Consider the following 22,712-nt stretch of genomic DNA (forward strand, 5'->3'; position numbering starts at 1 on the left):
ATACGACAAATTGAGCACTCTTTGTGTAGGTGAGCAAAGACATTTTGATTGCATCCACATCATCTCGACGACTCCACACACCCCATCATCATTCATCATCCTGACTTTTAAAAAGCCTCACACTCGCTAAAATACCTCTTCGCAGAAAGCCCCATTTGTATCTGACCGAGAGAAAATAATTTTCAGGAAAGTCTGGAAGGAGAAAACTCCTACTTTCTACACTACCGTCTCATCAATCTTTGAAGCTTCATCATCCAACTCTCAACCCGTTGTTACTCACTACTCTAGAATTACTCCTAAAACCCTTATATACCCTGCTTTCAGTCTAGCCACTCCTACCACTGTGTTTTTGGCCCAATTTCCTTAGGCTAATCTCAATCCCCCTCCATTAATGCAGATGGCTCTTCCAGGTTTTTTGCTAAATAAATATGCCCCTCTTAATTTACCTTAGAGCCTAAGTGCTATGCCCCGGGATTACCTAAAGCTTATGCCTAGGTTCAATGAGGAGGATGATAACACTGCACAAAGACACATTGAAACCTTTTGTGCCTTTGCTGAGAACCTAAATGTGGAACAGCGTGATGTGGTCATGAGACTTTTTGTACATTCCCTTGATGGAGAAGCAAGAAAATGGTTCAAGGCCCTACCCAATGCCTCCATCACTACCTGGGAGGAACTTGAAAACACTTTCACACAGAAATTGAGTGAAAAGAGAAATCATGAGTACCTCCTCTCAGAGTTTAACGCTATAAGAAAAAAGCCAAAAGAGGATATCTCGGAGTTTATAAAAAGGTTCAATAAATAGTACAATAACCTGTCGAGTGAGATAAAGCCTCCTCCAGCTGCTACTCAAGTAGCTTTTTTGGGAGCCTTTGAGTCCGACTTTGGCTTTACTCTAAGGGAAAGGAAGTCTCTCACTCTAGATCAACTCCAAATCGATGCACTTGAGGTGGAAGCAAATTTCACCTCAACAGGGAAGTCAAGAGGAAAGAAAGAACCTACTGAGAATAAAAGAGGGAAAGAAGAAGCATCCTCCTTGGGTCAAGCTAAAGAATCACCAGACCCGAAGTTGGACGAACTGGAAAAACTCATCAAGAGTTTATCACAGAAGGTTGGAAATCTTGAAATTGAGAACAAGAGCCTCTCCAAACAAAATGCTCAAGTCAACAACTGGGGTTACAACCCATAGTACAGATGGCCTCCATTGCAAATACTTCCAAGGGAGAGAAAGGAACAGCTCGACCAGATCCCTCATCCTCTATATTTAGAAGATGATCCCGATGAACAATCGTCGAATACACATGAGATGCAGGGAAACTTGTATTTTTCTTTCTCTGAAGAAGAACATGAGAATATGGCTCACCAGGAGGACAGTCATGATAGAGAAGCAACAGCAAATAAGAAGGATATAGATTATTATTGTAAACAATTTGCAGATTTCATGCAAACACAGCCACACTGAAAATATAATCTGAGATCTTCAAAGAAGAGGTCAAGAGAACCAGAACAACATGAGGGAGCTGCTCCCCAAGTTATTCCTCCAGTACTAGATAAAGGGAAAGGCAGACTACTTTTCACTCTTTCATTTACCAGTGTTAAGGTGTCGAATTGAGAACTGATACGCCAAGTTCCCCATTCAATCTTCAGAGGGAGCTTGAAAAGGTAAAGATTCATGTTCCTCTGATTGAGCTTCTAAAGCAGCCTAATTATAAAGGTCAAGTCTCTCAATTCATGCATCCATCTACCTCAACACCAACTCATGACAGTTTAAACCTTCAAGAGGAGAGGCCAATGGTTGTTTCTGGGTTGCATGTGGAAGAACTTGATCCTTCTACTGCACCCTTCTACGTGACTCTAGTAATCCATGACCTCTTGTTACATAATTGCAAGTTGGATTCCGGAGCCTCACACAAACTCATGCCCCTAGCAGTGATGGAACAGCTGGGCTTGCAGATCACCAGGCCCTACAAGGACCTGTACTCCTTTGACTCTAAGAGGGTCAAATGCTTGGGAATGATAAAGGATCTGGTGGTAAACCTGGTTCAAATCCCTGTGAAGAGCGTGGTAATGGATATAGTAGTGGCAAACATTCCCTCTCAGTTCGACATTGAGTGTGCCTAAACTCTTCGTAGTTCATGTGTTTTGAGATCTTCCATGTACTCATATATATATATATATAGGAATACCACCCTAGTTAAGAAGGAGTGTTGAAGAATGTAACTAGGTTTGGTCTTCATAAATGTATTTAAGTCACAATATAATGTATTTATCAAAAGAAAGAGAAATAAAATTTTATTATTATTAAATTGACTTATTAAAGCATGGGTTCATCTTTGGGTCAACTATTTTTGGGTCAAAGCCTCCATTGAAGGCTTCTAGGGTTTATGTCAAGTGTCCTTGTCTATGTCATAATGTAAAGAACCCTTCTTGGGATTTATTTGTCAAAGAAGAAATTTATTTTATTATATTTTAGGTCTTCTAGGCCTCCTCCACCAAGTCAGCCTCAAAGAAGGACAAGTCGACCTCAAACAAGGTAATTTGACCTCACAAGAAGCCTATATATTGGAGAAACTCGACCTCATTTGTGGAGAAAGAAAAGCAAGTTCGATTTGCAAAAGATTGTAGCTGGAAAAGTGCAAAATTCCAAGGAAGAGGAGGACAAGTCTAAAGGAAAAGAAGAAGTTCTCTTTCAAGGTCAAGAATTCAATTTCTCTCTCTCTCATCTCACACGTGCGAAGTTCTGGAGTTTTGTTAGAAGGCCGAAATTCTGCAGTTGCTGGGGAGGCCGAAATTCTAGTGTAGCTGGGCCAAAAATTCTGTTGTTGGATCAAAGTTGCACTTTGAAGGGCTGACATTTCGAAGACTAAGAAAAGGATATTTACAAGGAGGAAGGATTGACTTGGCGGAGGAGGAAGGTCTATTGGTCTAGAGTCTTGGTCTATTTCATCTTGATTTTGAATCTACTAAAGGAAGAGTTCGTTGACTGGGTTTTCCCCTATATAGGGGTTTTAGCCCTAGCTATCCGCCTACATCTGGTGTCCCTGATCTTCATGTTTTGATTTTGATAATTTCTTGATGAAACAAAGATAAAAGAAGAACATAAGAAAGTTAATAAGAACATAAAAATATCACAAGTAGTTATCAACATAAGAAAATCTTTCTGACTTTCTGATTTTCTAACACCTATCACCTATAATGAAATAACGATTCAATAAAATTATAAAGCACAATATAGGAGTGCTCGTACCCAACACACACCACAAATCAGTAGATTAGAGACACCATGAACTGTACCCCAAAGTCTTTATTATGATTATTCAAAACATTCCCAGCGGGACAGTAGCTTTACATCAACTTTTCATAGATACATTAGCCAAAAATCAGATGGCTTGAGACACAAATGACGTCTAATTTATAGATAAATCCTCCAAGTGGAAAATAACGGCTAGTTGGATTGATCCCCCTCAAAACAATCTCGACTGTCGATAGATCCTTAATCAACTTTTAATCTCTACTGTCAAAAATACTTATTTTTGAGGAATATTCGAATTTCTCATTGAACCCATTTTTTATTAGCTCAAAAATAATTATTTTGAGCTATTTTCCTCAAAAATTTGACTTTGACTCAACCACCAAGGCCCGAAGGTCCCATTTTTCTTGAGATTTCCAATATTCCCTTGGTGGGGAACCTCCAAAAATTAATTTTTTCAAGATCCACGAATCTTTTCACTTGGAGAATTTAAATTCTCTAACATTTTAATTTTTTACCCCAATTAATTAATTTTATGGCTTTGGATTAATTTTATTTTTGCTAGAAAAAATAATTAATTGACACTTCAGGGGATTAATTATTTTTCCACCCTCATATTTTAGCCATGGTGTTTAAGTATGAGAGGGACCATGCATTAAAATATTTTTTACATAAGATTTTACAAATTTAACCCTCAAACGGGGAATACCCGTTCGTTATAGACCCTCAAAATACACACCCAATTCTGCGACACAATATGATCTAGTAAACCAAGTGACTTGTAATAAAATAATTTAGCCAATTAGTTTAAAATATTCCCAAATCACTTTTACAAAAGATTTGACTAAAACACTAGGACTCACCTAAGACTTTGACGATAAATTCCACCCTAGCTTTTGGGTAAGGCTGGAGGAAAAAACTTTGTCGATCATCCGTGTTTAAAAACACAAATAGTCAGTGAGACGAAAAACCTCCTAGGATGAAACTCGTCACCAAAATCATAGGCTTACCTAAGTTGTTACATAATTAAACAGTCGTACTAGGATGATTTACATTAGAAATTTTGCAGAATGGATTTAGAATGACTCAAAATGTTGATGGCGCGATCCTAATCTTTGAAAACAAATGGAACAATTGCTTCCTTAGAACTTTGACAAAATGCATGCAACATGGGCTAAGAAGGGGCTTCTAAGATAGTCGTTGGAGGAGACTTAAAAAAAAAAAAAATTATTAGCTTATTTAATTAATTTGTTGCCTTAAGCCCCGAGTAAAAAGAGGGTTGCCCTTTTGGTGTATAGATTGGGTTGTTCAATGGGATGTAGGAGTCTTATGGGCGCATGAATTTGTGATGCCCTTCCTACGATGATACCTATGACAAGGGACCCTCATGCTTGATTTTTGATGCCCAAAACCAATGAAATTATGCCATGTCACCACCCCTTGGGGTTTGAGCCCAGAAACTTGGGTCATTAACTTCAAACGCAATTATGTCTCAAAACAAAAGGCCTCTTGGGGCATACCACATACCACAAGAAACATCTCAACGAGGAGAATCCATTAGAAGTGATCTCCGAGACAAAATCAATGATTTGCTACTTCAAAAACCCTTGATAAATTTGGGGTATGTCCTCAGTCCAAGCAACCCAAATCCTAGGATTAGGGTTTTCAACCATCCAGCAGTGGAGCTTCCAACTTGATGTAATCCAAACAAATATAAGAAGTGTTCATTAACTGTTCAACATCAATGACAGTTATTTTATTCAAAGTCAAACCACAAGGTTGACATCAATGACAATACCATCCAACACGGTGAACACTTATGTTGGTCCTTTCATTTCCCAATCAGTAGCTCCTCAATCTGCCTCTATCAATGATCACAAGTCCTTTAGGTCACTGAACTTGGCTCCAAACACTTCTGCCCTCTAGTTGCTCCTTTGTACATCAAGAATGCAACACATAGGGACTTCGATCAGCCTTTTCACAACTCCATTTGTGAACATCTCTTTGGTCTGCCCACTTCTGCCTTCTTCTGCTACTAAAATGATGACAAGTCTACAGCTAGAAGGCTGCCCACTATCACTGAAGATGTCTCTGGCAAACTTCTCTGAACTAGGGTTTATCAACTACTCTCTAGGCTGCCCTTTAGCCTTTCAAAGAACAAACCCTTGAGCTCCAATATTCTGCCTCTTGTAGCAGGCTCCACGTCTTTCACAAGTCCTCCACTTAGGGAATTTTTGGCACCTATTGACAACCAACCAAACAACTCCTTAGGATGCCCCGCCACCTGTCCCAGACTAGACCTCCAATCCTATACCCTTCTCTCCTTGAAGACATTCTCCACTGCTCTCCAAAACACTTCAGATATGAGCAAGAAATCTCTGAGGTACTCAGCCATGTCTAGGGCATCCTGAAGCAACTCCAAACTACCTGAAAACCTAAGTCCCCTGACACGGGGACACAGGACATGAAGGACACGAGGATCCGAGTGTCGGACATGGACACGTTGACCCCCCGCAATAGGACACGTTAGGACACGTTATGTATTATTTTATTAAAAAAAAAAACTATATATATATATATATATATATATATATATATATATATATATATATATATTAAAATTAGATATTTCTTACACAAATTCTCATTGATGATACAAATTCATTGATTCAAACATAGATCTTCATAAGATGTAAGTTTTACAAAGTAACATTATGCATACAAATACAATTGTGACATAATACATATTCAATATTCATCAATGATCCAATAGGAGAAAGACAAGATACGATAGTTTTCTCATTAAGTCATCAAAATCAAAACGTGTTAAGTAGCAATGCGAATGGCAAATAGAAATAGAAAATACAAAACAACTACAAGCGTCAAGGCAGTAGGTAGCAGCTCATGAGTCATCAATCCTCATCATCAAAATCAGCATCACTGTAGTCATCATCATGGTCACCACTGCTCTCCTCTGCTGCATCCTCCTCCTTTGTATCCATTGTCATCTCTGCATCTGCTGCATCTTCCTCCTCTGTATCCCCTTACTTTGCCCCTTCCCTGCTGCCCTTGATTGATCTATGAATGCTGTAAAAAAATAAACAAAAAAAATGTGCAAATTTGTAAAACAAATGCATATGCAAACTTCTATAATAAAAATGCAAAAAAATCGCCACCAAAATGCTCCCACACCCTTTGCTCTTCGTTCTCACACACCCACAACAAACCCACAGCAAGAGAGAATGAGTATTGTGAAGTTAGAATGGCCCAAATCGGCCTTTTATTGCCGCGCGGACGTCAAAAAAGCGTGACAAGTGTCCTAGAATCGAGACACAAGGTGTCCCGATGGGACACGTTCAGACACGATCTGGAGAACACGTGTCCCACTGAATCGTGTCCAACTCACCCTATTCGGGACACGTGAGGCCTGGGCAACGAATATGGTTTCACAGCTGAAAACCCTCCAACTGATCCTAATTTCTGCGTTGTTGCCTCAGAGGAATGCAGCCTAGTCTTGGCAGCTCGGCCTCCCAAAACAAGGCTCTGTCTACCTGCAACACTTCAGAAAATTCTTGGCCTGTTTCATAGAGAGGCTACTCTTGTTTTATGCCCAGATTCTGCCGTCAGAAATTCCGCCAAAGCTCCTCCCTTTACCTGTGTCAAACCATGAAACAAATAGACAAACTTGTCACATCCGTCATTGCCTTCAGAATTGTGTTTCCACCAGCTGAGCGAGTAGGCTTGCGCACAGCAGCTGCACAGAAGACTGTATGAGACTGTAGAGAAATCACATCATGCAGAAGAGGGAGGCCAAGTTGGATTGACAGAGTTTAGTTGGTGCGCAGTAGTTTGTTCGGCATTTTCTGAGTGAAGGGAAGTTTTATCCCTCCATATGTAATTCGCTATTGCTGAAGAAAATAAAGAGAACACACAGTTTGCAAGTTTTCCCCATTTGGGGTTTCCTGAGTAAAATTTATTGTGCACAGTTTTTATGGTGTGTTTGTCTTCATCAATTCCTTTTGTTCCGCTGCATGCTAGTTAGAAAAGCTCAGTATATTTGTCGGTTAAAAGTTAAAGTTCAGATTTCAGTTCTTGGTAAAATTCACAAATTAGATAGTTGGGTTTTAGAAAACTAACATGCCAATGTAAGTCAATAATGCCATAAGAATGAAGACAAGTAATGGTGAAATTGAAGGGAAAAAAATGAAGGCACTGTCAAATCAACAACTACAAACTTGATGTTCAAGATTGCAAACCAGGAAAGGTAACAGTAGCATAAAATCCTTTCTCATGTTAATTTATAGGTCAAATTATGTCAAAACAAAAATTTTGGTGCAAGAGACAGACAAGCTGCCCTTACATCCACAGAAGAAGAACAGAGGTGTAAAGAATAGGAAATAGATTCAAATGCATATCACCATATATAAAAGCTGGCAATGAAAAAAACACCAACCCTTAAGTTCTTCAGATCAATATCAAAGAGTTCCTTGAGTGCTGGCCTCTGAACCTTCACTACAATTTCCTGACCTCTCAACCTTGCACGATGTACCTGGCCTACATTCAAATGTCCAGAAAAAGATCAGAGAATGGTGTGTCTGTCTTCAATAAGTATAAATTTCATTTCATTTTAAGACGAGAAGAAAGTTGAAAGACGACTTAAATGTTAAAATTTTTACTAGTAATAACACAAAAGCAACTATGATAAATTTCTGAATAAAATCTTACCAAGACTAGCAGCAGCAATTGGATCACGGTCAAACCTTTCAAAAATCTGATCCACTGGCTTTCCTAATTCCTTTTGCACTATAGCAACTGCAGTTTCAGAGTCAAATGGGGGCACTTGGTCCTGCACTCAAAAGGTCACAATAGACAATAACTCAGTTATGTACATTATACAGTAATGACTGATCAAAAAAGATATCACAGCTTCCAAATAGTTGCACCTACATTATAGCTAACAGTCCCCTTGCTTTGTTAAAAAGATAAATTAAATTATTATAAAAAGTGACAGTTCACAATATTGAATTGTACAAATTGTAATGGAGAATATTGAGAGTTGTTCTTGATCTCCCAGAAATCTGGGACATCAGAGTTCGAAATAGAACAATCATTAATATACCATGATCAGAAAGACCTCCCAGAAATCAGGTACATCAGAGTTTGAAATACACCAATCATTAATATGGCACTATGTAAAAGACGCGAACAAACAAACAAACAAAAGCTTCTATTTTTTTCACTGTTCCACCAAGTTTCTTGGATGGTGGGCATGGGAACAGGGAGATGCACAGGGGGGATGTGTGGAAACACCCCCAAACTTTAGGGAAATTCAGGGGCGGAGGCATCAGCATCTATATATATATATATATATATATATATTTCGAATTCAAATTCAAATTCAATAATAAGATACAATGATTCATACATCACAAATGATTCAATGAAATAGAAATATTGTATACATTGATTTAAATTCATCATTCATCATTCTTCATTCTAGAATCTACATTGATTTAAATTACTCACTCATCATATATATATATATATATATATACACACACACAAAAAAAATTCAAATTCAAATTCAATAATGAAATACATTGTTTCAAACATCTTAAATAATTCAAGGAAATAGAAATAGTAAAATATTATATACAGTGATTTTAAATTTATCATTCTAGAATCTACAAATTTGAATTACTCATTCATCATTCTGGAATCTTATTAATACTAAGCAAACTAGTAGATACTGAAGAGTAGAATAGTAAACTGAAATTACTCAAACTCAAAAATACTAGTAAAAAGTGATGAGTCAAAGACCCGATATAAGGTCATTAGTACCTAGAGTTGAGACTCAAAAGTTAAACTGAAAATGAACAATCAACAATGAACCAATGTTATCAAATTCTAATTCAAATTCAATAATGAAATACAATGATTCACACATCACAAATGTTTCAATGAAAGAGAAATATTGTATACATTGATTTAAATTCATCATTCATCATTCTTGAATCTACATTGATTTAAATTAGTGTTGCAAACTGTTAATTTTAGGTATGTTCTATGCTTAGAGAAAATTATTTCAATTTTCACAGTTAGCTCAATATCTTTTCCAGATTTGCAATCACATCAGCATTAAAGTAAACTGCAGATAGAACATAAACATAAATCGCAGAAGACAAGCCAAGACAAGAGGACACAAGATGTGGCGATAGACAGGGACAAACCCCAATGTGGGGAAACCCTTTATCAATTCTTCTTATATGTTCTTCAATAGTTCAACAGAGAGAGAGAGTACATTTACAACAGAAGTCAACACTTTGACTTATCTAGATAAGAGCATAGATCATCTCTAAGAAGATGATACATGAGATCAGTTGAAGATATGTTGCTTCAACTAATTCTCCAAGGTGACTCCTTCACCTATCATCGTGTTGCATCTCGTCATCATGTTGCACCTCACCGTGCTACAGCATGTTGCACCCATCATCACAATGCTGGACCTCATGACTGTTGCACCTAATGCTGCACTGTTGTCCCATGTGCCATGGTTGAACCATGTTGTCCACACTTGCTATCCCATTGTAACACTGTTGCACAATGACATGGCAGTCCCATCATTGTTCTGTCTCATCATGTTGTTGTCCCATTGAACATTGTGGCACAATATCATTGCTGCTAGTACTGTTGTCCCATCATGGCTTGTTATCTCAATATACTTACAGCAACCCAACATTGTTGTTGTCCCTACAGCAACATAACATACTTACGCTGCTCCAAATATGTATGTACCATTGCCTAGCTGTCCTAGTTGTACTGTTGTACCTAACAGTCATGCCCAAAACACTGTTGTTCTAGGAATATGGCAGCCTTGTTGTCTTGTTGTCCATGCATCATGGTTCCACCATGCTCCATTGTTGTCACATTGTTGTACCATTGTACAATTGTTGTCCCATTGTGCACTATATGCCATTGACCATTGTTGTACCATGTGCTACACCATGTTCCATTGTTGTACCATTGTACCATTGTTGTCCCATTGTGCACTATATGCCATTGACCATTGCTATCCCATTGTTGTACCATATGCTGCACCATGTTCCATTGTTGTCACATTGTTGTACCGTTGTACCATTGTACCATTGTTGTCCCATTGTGCACTATATGCCATTGACCATTGTTGTCTCATTATTGTACCATATGCTGCACCATGTCCCATTGTTGTACCATTGTACCATTGTTGTCCCATTGTGCACTATGTTGTATTATACGTCCCGCTGTCATATTCAAGGTGGCTAGCTATAGTGCTATGGTCTGCAGCCTAGCACATAGCAATGCCAATGTCTTCTCCTCTCAGCGTTTAGGTGACAGCAATAGGCTTCCATTAAGACAGCAATCTATGACAATCAAAACAGCAGTTAGAGAACAGCGTTAAGGATAGTTGGAGGTGGCTTCTTTACCTCAGCATTTAAGTGTGAGAGCTCCATGACAACAAGGGCATTACTTGTGTAGAACTTCTCTTCTAAGACAGCGTTTAGGTACCATCTCCATTAGGCAGCATAACAACTAAGATTAGGGCATGTCTCCTCCTCAGACCTGCAGCTAGGGTTTCTGCCTTCATTTCCATGGCTGCGTATTTAGGGCATCTCCATAACCGCGATTAGGGTCACCCTTGGGACAGCGTAGTAGATGAGGGTTGTCTTCCTTAACAGCGTAGAGGATTAGGGTCGTCTTCTTCATAATATGACTGCGTCTTCCTTGACAAAGTATTGGATTAGGTCTGAGACTCTGACTACGTCCTAGATCTAGGTCATGCATAGAGCTGCTAGGGCATCATCTAGGACTATGTTTAGGGCATACCCACCTGGGTGTTCTCCGAGTATGACCTTCTAGGACTATTCTTATCTTGGGTTCCCAACGCTCAAATAATATCGGTCCTCTTGCCTACTCTTGTCTTGGAAGCCCTACACATCCTCAAAGAGTATCGGATGCCAAACGATTACCTAATCCTCTCATTCTTTCTTCCCAAGTGAAGACAAGAATGTTGTGTCTATCTTGTGTCTACATTTCCCTTCATGGCCTTCATCTAGACTTATGTCTGTTAGTCCAAGTCTAGTGCATGACCCATGAAATGGAAAACACAATTGTCACTCCTTTGTAATCAGGGGTGATACAAAACTCCCTCTTGATCAGGGACCTGTTAGAGCTCCCTCTTAACTAGGGACTCTTTCATTCATCAGCAACTTCTTCTTAAGGGGTCCTTTACCTGCTTGATCTCCTTCCTTTCTTTGATGTCTTGAAGTATTTGTTCGAACTTCTTCTAGGTAGGGCACCATCCATCGAGCACTTTCCTCCCCGGTTTGTCATGTCATGCTTCCTTCAAGGAAAGTGGCTTTCTTGTCATTCATCGGGTTTTCTTGTCATCTTGGCTACTCTTTTGTCATCTTGTCCATGCTTCAAAATATTCTTCTCATGGATGCTTCATTGTACTTGCATGTTTACATTCTTTGACCTAGTAGCCCATCATGACCTCATCCTGATATGGCTTCAACATTGCTTGTTCTTTTGTTGAATGGCTTCTTCATCATGACATCTTTGTAGAGTAGAATCAGTTATTTGCACCTTTTATATCTCCAAGGCCTTCATAGGTGTCAAGGGTTCTTTCTTCCTTTATCAAAGTTGTATTGCTTTCTTTCGGGAGATATCTTCAAAGTATCTTGTCAAATAGCGATTCTCAGTGATCATGGTGTTCTTCCACATGCTTGATCTCTTTCTTCATTTGCTTCTTATCAAATAGATAGGTCAACCATATAATGCTTCTTGTCAGAGCATTCCTTCATCGCTTGCTTCCTGGACTTGTCAACATTTCTTCTTGCTTCTTAGTCAGCTATCTTATACTCCTTATGTAGCATATTCTTTTATTGACCTTCATAGGATTGTAGTACATGCCTTCAAGCATGTCCTTGGTGAAAGAGATTCTTTATCCTTGGTTTAAGAGATTCTTCCATACTTGATCATGTTATAGAACTATTCCCATGACTCAATAATATACAAATGATAACATGACTAAACTTTGATGCATACATACCTCATCCTGATTCTCCTTTGATCATCCTTTGGTGTGGCCCTTCTTGCCTCATCTTACCTTGCCTGCATATCATCCTTTTCTTGATCCCATGAATGGGATTCCCAATGAGACATCTGCTTTGGTCCATGAACCTTCTTTTGAAGATTCCATCATAGGATCTTAAAGATCCTTGCTTTGCAAATGTTTCCTTTCTTTTTGATGATGGAGATCTTCTAAGATTCTTAATCATGATCAATTTTTCTTTCATCGTGGATGAGGTCTTATACTAGGTATGCTTCTGCTACATGAATGTCTTGAGCTATATCTGCCATGCTCCTATATTCTAGAAGATATTTCTACTCGTGCATTTTTTTGTATTATCGTAATTGCTACATCTCCATGAGTATCTAGAACTCTATGTACATCATGCTGTTGGATTCTAGAGGATGTTTCCAGCCATGCAATTTTAATTTATTCCTACATGCTCCTATCCTACTCAAATCTTTGAAAGAAGTCTAGAAGCAAAGAGTTTGGCCTAGTCATAGTAGAGATCTGAAGGATCTTCCTTCTTTTGCTTCTTTCCTTCTTCTTTCTTCTCTTGAGTTATGTGAGCTTCTATCCTCTTCCTTTTGTTGTTGTTGTCCTTCTTAAGCTTAGGACAATTCCTTTTGTAGTGTCCATATTCTTGGCATCCAAAACATTGGATTTTGGACATGTCTTTGTTGTTTGTTCTTCGTGGACCAAACTTGCCAAATTTACCCTTTCTCTTGGCCATGGTAGCAAATGCTTGTTCCTTTGATCCCACATCTTCCTTTGCCTTAAGTTTGGTTTCCTCTGTTCTACATCGAGACCACATTTCACTGACAGTGGTTGCTTCCTTCTTGGCATATATGCTTGATGTGAAGTTGCCCCAATCCTCAAGTAGAGCATTGAGTACTACAGTTGTCATCTCTCTGTCAGACATAACTTCCCCAAGCTCTTGAAGTTGATCTCTCATTTCAGAGATTTTCGTGAAGTAGGGAGTTATTCCTTTCTTTGTTATCTTAATTCCTTAGAGATATTACTTCTCCGGTTGTAGATACTGAGAATAGCTCTACTAGCTGATCATAAATTTTTTTCAATGTCTCAAACTTGGAGACATAAGGAATGAGAGATTCTTTGATTGATTCTATCAGAATCCATCCTTATTGTACTTGGCTAAGGCTTGAGTTTGTTCCTTAGCAGGAATAGTGATATTCCCTTTGACATGCTCTAGGAGTTCATTCTCCTTGAGTAGTAGATCATTCCTCTTCTTCCATGCTAGAAAGTTATTGGTACCTACCAATTTATTGCTTTCCTTGCAAAAAGACATTGATATATATTCAGAAGGGGACATGTACTTACTTGATCGATTTTGAGATGTAATGGGTTTGCTTCCTCCTTGAAGGCTTGATGGCTTGTCTTCCCTGGATCTTGGTGTTCTTCTGGTTGCCTTCTCCAAGTGGACTTGCTTGGTGATGAGATTTGCTTGAAGACTTGTAGCTTGATGTAGGTCCTACTTCAATCTGTTTTTCTTTGTAGGTGCCTTTATGTAAGGCTCTTCGTCTAGCTTTGTAGACCTCCTTGATGAATGATGGATTGTAGACCCTCTTGTTCTTGAAGTGATTGAGACTTCTAGGCTTGATGCTTCAACTTTGTAGATGCTTCTCCTTGATGAGTGTTCTTGAGTTGCCCTTTCCTTGATGTGTCACCTTAGCTCTGATACCATGTTGAAAAATCTAAGGCAAAGTAGTGTAGTGTGATTCTTCGTTACTTGATAACAATTTGTGGAGTCTTTTTACTTTTCTTGTTAACTTATTCTTCTTCTTCTTATTATTAGTTCATATGTGTGTACTTCATCAAACTGCTATCAAAACATAAAAACAAAAACACCAAATGTTGGCTCTTTGCCAAGGCCAAAACCTCTCTTCTCTTGAGAGGAAAACCCCTTAGTGAATTTCTCTTATTGAAGCTTCTATTGATCAATGCCAAACCCTAGACCCCTGACAAGAGGATCCTCCAAGCACAAGTCAAGTCTTCCCTCCTTTTCTGCACCCTATACTTCGACACTTCTTCTGGCACTTCGTTTCCTGGTACTTCGTCCTCCTTCTTCCGACACTTTGTTCTTCTTTCAATTTGTTAGTAAACCTTGTTGCACTTGCTCTAGAGAAGAGACCTTTGATGAGACCCTTTTCCTATGATGGTTCCTTTCTTCTTTTCACCAATCAACTAACTTGGATGACTATAATGGGAGGGTTGTTATGACAGCAGAGGCAGCCTCCTTTTCCCTCGCACGTGTGATTGTAATGGGCCTTAGAACAGCCCTTTTAACTTTGCTTTTCCTCCTTGATCCTTCGCTTGAGAGAGTGGTCTTGTAGGCTTGGATTAAGCCGTAAACAATGAGATATGGTGAGCTGATAGTGATTGTCGTCATAACCGCAGGCAGTGTTCCTTAACCTCGCACGTGTGGTTGTAGCTGTCCTAGAAATGATCTTCTTGACTTCGGTTCTGTACCCTTCTTCCTCGCTGTCCTTGGAGACCCTATAGACTTCCCTTTTCCTTCCTTTCTTGTCTTGTCTCTTCACTGATTTCAGAGCTTGAATCCATGCGTTGTAGAGGAGTGGACAGCCTCTATATATAGAGGACTCTCCCTCCATTTAGGCCGACTTGTAGGCCGACTTGGTTGACTGCTTGTAGGCCGACTTGTAGAGTGGACTTCGGATGGTTCTTTGGTCGAGTTGTATGCTTGAATGAGCTTCTTGATGGTGCCATTGCTTGGAGGAGACTTGTGACTTTGCTTGGACGACTTCTTATGACCCTAATACATATTCATACAAGGTGTATCATGCCCTTAAGGTCTTCAACCTTTTCTTTTGACTATGTGACTCACCTATAGCACTTTAAATAGTGTTAGACCTATTTCAATGAGCAAGAAACTCATTGACATATATTATAAAAATAATATTTCTTTTCTTGATTAAATACAAATATCAAAATACATTTATGAAGACCGAACCTAGTTATATTTCCTTCAACACATTTATTGTTCATTGTTCTATCTATAATTGCTTATCTATTACACGGGTGATTGGAATTGAAGAAAATTGTTTTAAGTGATTATAACAAGCATAGAACACTATAAAAAATTTACAACGAATGCATCCCTCTCCTCAATTCTCCACTAGCATCTCTTTGAACATTACATATCCCAAGCCATGCTTAATGATGTGGCAAATGGTTAGGAAGTCAGGTGTAGAACCTTCACCTAAACATCACTACTATTAGTCCATAAGTTCCTATGCATGTTCACAAATTATTCTATGTCAAATGTTGGAACAGTGCCCTAGCCATTTGTGAACAACATGCATCAATGATAAAATATCATGAGATTTTACTCTATTCTATGTACATGTTTTCTATTCTAGATTTATATGAGTGTGTTCTATGTACATGTTTTCTATCCTAGATTTATAATCAATTTTGGCAATTGTATTATCTATGCACATTGTGTTTCCTTATGCTGCTCTAGATTAGCAACCTAGGAAAAAGTGAGTATGTATGACATGATTAGGTAAGTATAAGGTATATTCTTGAACCAACCTCATACACGACTTTTAAAAATGAAGGAAAAAAGCTGAAAACTAAGCCGAAAATTGATTAAAAGAAACAAATGTCACAAAATTTACAGTCATACAATCTTTGGTATCTAACATTTGTAACTCTAACCTGAAGCTCTGCCAATTGGTCAACATATTCTTGTGCAAGAATGTCCACCCTAGTGGAAAATTGTTGCCCAATTTTGATGAATGTTGGTCCTAATTTCAAGAGTCCTTCCTTCAACCACTTGGCCAATGCTTTGCGCTTTTCTTTCTTTTTCTCCTCAGTGATTCCACCTATATACCAATTAACCAAGTACAAATGAGTAACTACTTAAATAATACAATACAAAGATTTCAATTGAGAATGCCATTTCGATTATTGAATATCTTTTTTACTAAGAATGCTATTACAAAAATACTATGACATGCTATGTTTTAGATTTGTAAAATTCCACATTTAAGTGTATACAGAGGTCAAATAATATATCAAAATCATATCATTTATACATGACTACAATTAGAATACACGGGCAAAGTTGATGAAAGGATTTGTCAAGAAAAATGTATATTGACCCGAACTGTGCAATGTGATATGGTAAAATAAAAGTAGAACTAAAGTTGACGATTTAAAGGATAGTAGATAAGACTCATGGAGCATTTTTGTTCTTCCATACATTTCAAACAATTAAGACAACCAACAACATTGTAACAGACACTTGAATAATCATTGTCTAACCAAAGTTTATCAAAATCAGAGATAAACCAACATGTGATGATGTTCTTACCTCATGGACAAACACTACATTGTAAAATTCTAATATCATTGCCACATTCTTTTTATTAATACATACTGAAAACTAGATCGGACACTAATGTCACAACAATGGCCAAGTATCTACCTAAAGAACCACAGACTTCAATACAACACAAAGAGATAACAATAGGTTAAAAATTCTAATAAAAAGTTCTCATATGAATAAACTGAAGGTCAATTCAAGAATGCTTAGCTTGCCAAAGACAAGTTCTCTCCTAACTTCTCATAAGAAGAGAATAAAAAATTAAAAATAAGAAGCTTCAAAGTGAGAATCTATGTTAACATATATAGATTACAATAGTTTTTGTAATTTTTTTAAAGGCCAACTCAAGCAATAAGAAGCAACATGAAAAATTATAGGTCATCGTTCAAATAAACACCTTGAAGATTCAAGAGACAACTTGGAAATATGCATCTTGTTAAGGGCTGATTCCTAGTACTAGAGAACTTCGTACAAGCATAACCATTATCAACTAAACATGTTTGCATTCTATTTGAGCTCTAGGAGCATACTGATATGAACTTGTATATCAAGACTCTTAGAATCAACACCATTACATATGGGAATTTCAATTAGCCCTATTATCACCCAAACTGTTGATGTTTTTTGCATCATCGGGCAGAGATTCTCCCATGGGGTTGTGTTGATTTGACTAGGGGAGAATGATATATTCACCCATGGGGCCATGCTGATTTGGCTAGGGGCGAATGGCCCATGGTACTCACATTGCTTGCTCCAGGATGGGGTGATCTATTTTTTATAGAGTAGGTTTGATTTGTTTATCTAATGGGGTTTTTACCCACTAGTTGAATAAACAATTATAGTCTAATGTTGAGTTGTAATGTAAACTCCATAAGTGAAGGGGTTTCTTGTGATGAGGTGCCTCTTTATGGGTCACCACTCAACATTAGAGCTCTATATAAATAGACAAGCATGTGAGGAGACAAATCATCAACAAAGAAAGCTCATTCAATCTTTCCTGGTGGAGGAGAAATTTGTCCATCATCATCTTTTCTTCATCTTTCTATCTCTATCTTGGAGGCCACATGTATGAGAGTTGACTTAGCTTGACGAGCACTTTGCAGTTGCAGGTGTAGAGGATTTGACGTAGTTTGACCGCAGTCCGTACAACCACACATGTGGAGGATTTGACTGAATTTAACAGCGGACTGTTTAACCAGCGTAGACCACAGGGTTTGACCGCAAGGCAGTAGTTTGATCAAAGTTGACTCTTTTGACTAGTTTCACCAACATTGACTTGCAATAGTTTGACCAGATTTGACTGGTGTTTTGACTTGTAATGTTGACTCAGATTTCTAGACAAATTTCTGATTTGTAAACCTTGTATATTTGTATATAATTTGTAAATTATTTTTGTAGAGTAGTTTCTGTAAATAAATTATTTTTTTTCTAACCCTCATTTTTTTGCAGTTTTGGGGTTATTTTAAAAATTTTGATCTAGGGTTTTGGGGTTTATTTGAATTTTTTTGTATATTGGGTATTTGGGCTTCTATTTATTTTGCAGGCATACATCACCTTGAAAATCAAAGGCAATCGAAATATTGGAAGGACTGGTCCTCATAAACCCTAGACGGCTAGGGTTTCCACAGCATTGCATCCTTTAAAAGCCGTTTAGCGGATTTTTTCAAGGCCGCAAAGGGTTTGACCCCTGATCTAGCATCTCAAAGCTTGGATCTTTCACTTTCAGGCCTTTTTTCCCAAACGCATTACCTTTTTAGAGAGGTCATAAGCCCTAAAGGGTTGAATTTCATTACAAACCCAAAGTATTGTTAGGAATTTTATTCCATAAAATTTTTAAAATAATTCCAGGAGATTTGTCTCATTAATTTTGGCTTTGAGTTGCTCTTACAGGGTCTTACTGACAAATTTTGAGGGCCGCAGCTAGATCTCAACATTGAAAAGTGGTTGCATCTGATCCCATCATTGACAAGGGTTTTGCTCCTTGTATGCAACGAGTTTTGTTTGAAAAGATAGCTTTCACTGATGGGAGGAATTTTTATCTTATATCAAGGCTTGGCATCAATCTTGTATCATTATTAGCCTGCAAATTTTCTTTTAGGGCTTACTCCTACGGCAAAGTTGCCAAAGGCTTGTATTGTTGTTGCAAAATTAACACAGGATACAGAAGCTTTACTTAGCCTAACCATTTGATAATAAGGGTCTGCTCATACATCAATTGTTTCAGGACTAATATTTTTGGCAGGGTATCACTTCAGCTTTTGGGCAATTTTCTCACTAATTAGTGGCCAGTGTTTTGTCCTTGCCCTAGCCGTGAGTATTTTCAAGGTATGCTTCATAATTTGTTAATCTGGGGCTAACATATTTCCAATTGCAGAGTTGGTGCTATTCTTTGGAAAGATGATTTTATCAACTTAAAGGTAAAGCAGTGGCGTGTGGGGGACTTAAACTGATCTGATCTGTGGAAAAACTACTTCCAGGACCAACCCATTGTGACTTACTGCATACAGTTGAATTACATTAGGCCTGAAGTGTTGCATACAGTGATTAATTACATCATAAAACAACAATAACTAAAGCCTAAAGCACTAGGAAGTCAACACTAAATCAGCACATAAAAATTTGGCTTTCATTTTGCACATTTGTTGATTAATTTCACACGACTATCGCTCAATACATCTGATCTTAAGCTACAGCAGTCTGATCTGATTTTGACAGTGACAACACAGAATAATCACACATTAATTTTAAGTGTTTTAACTATTTTTTGTTGCCTACTTGGATGGCTCATCTTGTTTATTAGAGGACTGACATGGTTTTTGCAGAAGGCTGATCTTGCTGAACAGTGGTATCACAAAAGGCATTTATTTCTTGGCCTCTGTTGCAAATGATTTACATTTCGTTGGCATAGTAATTTGGTGTCTAATTTGTTGCATCATTCCCGCACTTGCATTCTTATTCTTAGGCATTCCATGTGTTGCATTCCAAAGTGCTCTCAACAAGTAAGCTGCAAACATTTGATAGCAATTAGGCATGTTTCTTAACTGCTGTTACAAACATTGAGTATAAAGCATACAAGGATTACTTACATTGAACCATGTTCTAAAATGTCAAAAAGAGAATGGTTAGCATTATCAATTAGATTGCTAAAGGAACTGGAAAGATGATCCCTAACACTTGTCTTGTGAAGTTCCATGATCCTGATTTTGCATTAAGGTTCACTCATATAAGCACATTACTCTTATCTCTTGTTGAGTGGTTTCTATTGCTCAAATTGGTGTTAACTAAGATAATCATTGTTTGACTTGAGCATACTGGCAAATTTTGGTGCTTTCACATTAGCAAATCTAAGAATCTGAGTTATTGGTTACACATTGACATTGACTATCTAAGTGTTCCTTAAATTGAGGACTTGATAATCCAATCATACACCTCTTGAATAAGTGTGGGTATTAAAGAGATCAATCACAATATTGGCATTATCTTGTTGAGTTGATAATTATCTTAAGAGCATTGGTAATCTCATTGTGATAGTTGTTCTAAGTGGATAAGTGCTCTAAATTGTCTATGGTTCATATCTAAAGTGGATATCTATTGTGGATCTTTGGCACATTAGTGATCTTCCCTAGAGCGTATATCCTGTTGATTAGCATTCGGGCAAATTGTATCATTGATATCTCTTGTATCTTGTTGGCACTTGTTAAATTAAGCACATACTCTTGTGATTGAGATTGTCTCTTTTTCCATTGCTAAGTACTTATTGTCATAATTTAAGATAAATCATAACTAAAGTACTTAAAAAATTAACAATCTCGCCTTAAGAAAGCACTCATTCGCCTTGCATCTCATCGTAGGACTACTTGTTGAATTTTCCAAGTCTATCCGTTAGAAAATTAATCTGTATTCTGCTGGTTTGTTTCTTCTACTTGTAAATTCTGAACAAGTTATTTAAAACAATTAAATAACGAAATAAACACAATACAGTCACAACATCTACAGATCATCAACTAAAAGAAAACAAGCACACAAATGACACCGTTATTTTTGGACAAATGTCCCCGGAAAAACCCAATGTGGGAAAACCGGTGCAGCTATTTAGAGGGTTATATCATTATGCAGTCTTTCTGAGTACAATTGGGTGCCTAACCGGCTCACCCGACAGAGAAAAATATACGGCAGCAATACCTCTATATCCGGAAACAGGTATTCAGAAAACCTGTCCCACAAAACCCTCTCTGGCACAACTAAAGCTCAGCATTGGCCCTTCTGGCCTCTGCATCAGCCTCTCTTTGACTTGTGTCATCCCCAAGACCCTCTGCGTTAACCCTCTAAGGCACTACGCAGCCTCTAGGACCTTCCGTGTCACTCCAGCAGCCTCTGCGTGGATGATGCAATCCCTCTGGCCTCTGCGCTATCTCTGTTAAGCTCTGTGTAGCCTGGAATGGCTACTTCTCTTGCTCTCTCTGCTTCTGCATTGGTCTCTCAGTACTGTCTCTGCCTCGTACTCACTACCCCTCGTTACTGATCACTGATTCAACTTTGCTTAGCAACCCCGCTCTAGCAAAATGAATAATTGATCACTCTGGTGTGTTCTCCAACTGACCCTCAAGCCTCCTCTTATACTTTTCCTGTTGGTCCTTCAACAGCCGAGATTAAATCTCTAATCAACGGCTAAGATTAGATTTGGCTTGATCCATGACTTTTGGAACCTTACAACCCAGTTTAATATTAATACCCATTAATATTTTATTTTTCCTAAGTTTAGACTTAGGAACTTAAAAATATTAATTATTTTAATATCTCCCAAACCGGGTAAAATCTATCCAAACCATTTCTAGGTGTTGGAGATCTCATGTGCTTTAGCCTCTCCACCAATTTTCATGGCTAAAGCACATCCGATGCTACCCCAAATCAACACTCCCTCTTAGCGAGGACTGTGCTCTAGTAATACTCCTCACTGAGCATCACTTTGATTATCTGGCACCGGTACCTGTGCTGATGTTAGGCCTACCTACCCAACATCCTCTGCACTACTGCCCCTGGCCCTGCCACTGCCACTGCCACTGCCACTGCTACATCTGTACAGCAGTGCCCTCTGCATCCGTGTTGTTGTTGATCCATACTCCCAACACTGCATCTACACTACATCCCCCTCTCATCATGCTACATCGTGCTACTACATACTGCTACTGCACTGCAACTCAGTTACTAAGAGGTAAGTAACTGATCCACCCAACTTCTGACATCCCTGTTAGGCTAGAAACACTCCCGATGTTGAAGCTCCCTTTGCCGCTCACAAGTGCTCCCTCTACTGACCTCTACGTTGCTGCAACAACTCCCTGCATCTCACACCGTTGTACACCTCTCTGTGCCATCCTACACTGGTACAACACCCTTGTGCCTCTCGCACTGTTGCAGCCTGCTAGCCTCACGTTGCGCGGGGACTCCTGCACTGTAACACTCTCTACAACTTCATCTACATCCGTCTCTACCTACATCCGCCAGTCTTGCTACTCCTCTTCGGGGCTCCCATAGCAAGATATAATCCAAAAGGTTGGGTACCTCAGGGATCCTGTCCCTCATCGCCTGTAGTCTTCCTGACTACAGCTCGATGTCTCCCCACTTCTTCTCAAATGGCACATGAGCACTCATGGCACAATCGTCACCCTCCTCGACTTCTTTCTCCGCCTTCAATGGTGCTACCTTCGAGTCAGAAGCCTCTCCCTTACTCTTCTTCCTCGGAAACTGGTTCGCATAGTGACCCAGTTCCCCACAATGGAAGCACTTGACCTTGGAGAGGTCCTTCTTCTTCCTCTTCTCCTGCTTTCCCGCAGATGCTAGAGCCGCATCCTCTTCGTCTTCCTTCTTAATCCTGACCCCTTTGCCGCTACTCCTCGCCTTGGTTAGCCGTTTGATCTCTTCTTAACGAAGAGCCGCCCAAATTTCTTCCCAATCCGGAAGACTCGTCCTGCCCAGTATGC

The 22,712-nt window shown here is 38.7% G+C and overlaps 1 protein-coding gene across 1 annotated transcript in view; it reads right to left on the reverse strand.

The window, feature by feature from the left end:
* The window catches only part of ATH13 (ABC2 homolog 13), a 386,313-nt gene that overhangs the window by 253,372 nt on the left and 110,229 nt on the right, over positions 1 to 22,712 (reverse strand). The window contains exons 3-5 of the mRNA XM_089432011.1: positions 16,065 to 16,231; positions 7,976 to 8,096; positions 7,704 to 7,804 (exon numbers count right to left, since the gene is read on the reverse strand). Of these exons, the coding sequence (XP_089288137.1) occupies positions 7,704 to 7,804; positions 7,976 to 8,096; positions 16,065 to 16,231 (389 nt within the window). The remainder of the gene's footprint in view (positions 1 to 7,703; positions 7,805 to 7,975; positions 8,097 to 16,064; positions 16,232 to 22,712) is intronic.

Source organism: Pinus tabuliformis, chromosome 5_1, assembly GCF_031772625.1.
Source record: "Pinus tabuliformis cultivar Carrire ecotype Pingquan chromosome 5_1, CPIR1, whole genome shotgun sequence".
Taxonomy (NCBI): Eukaryota; Viridiplantae; Streptophyta; class Pinopsida; order Pinales; family Pinaceae; genus Pinus; species Pinus tabuliformis.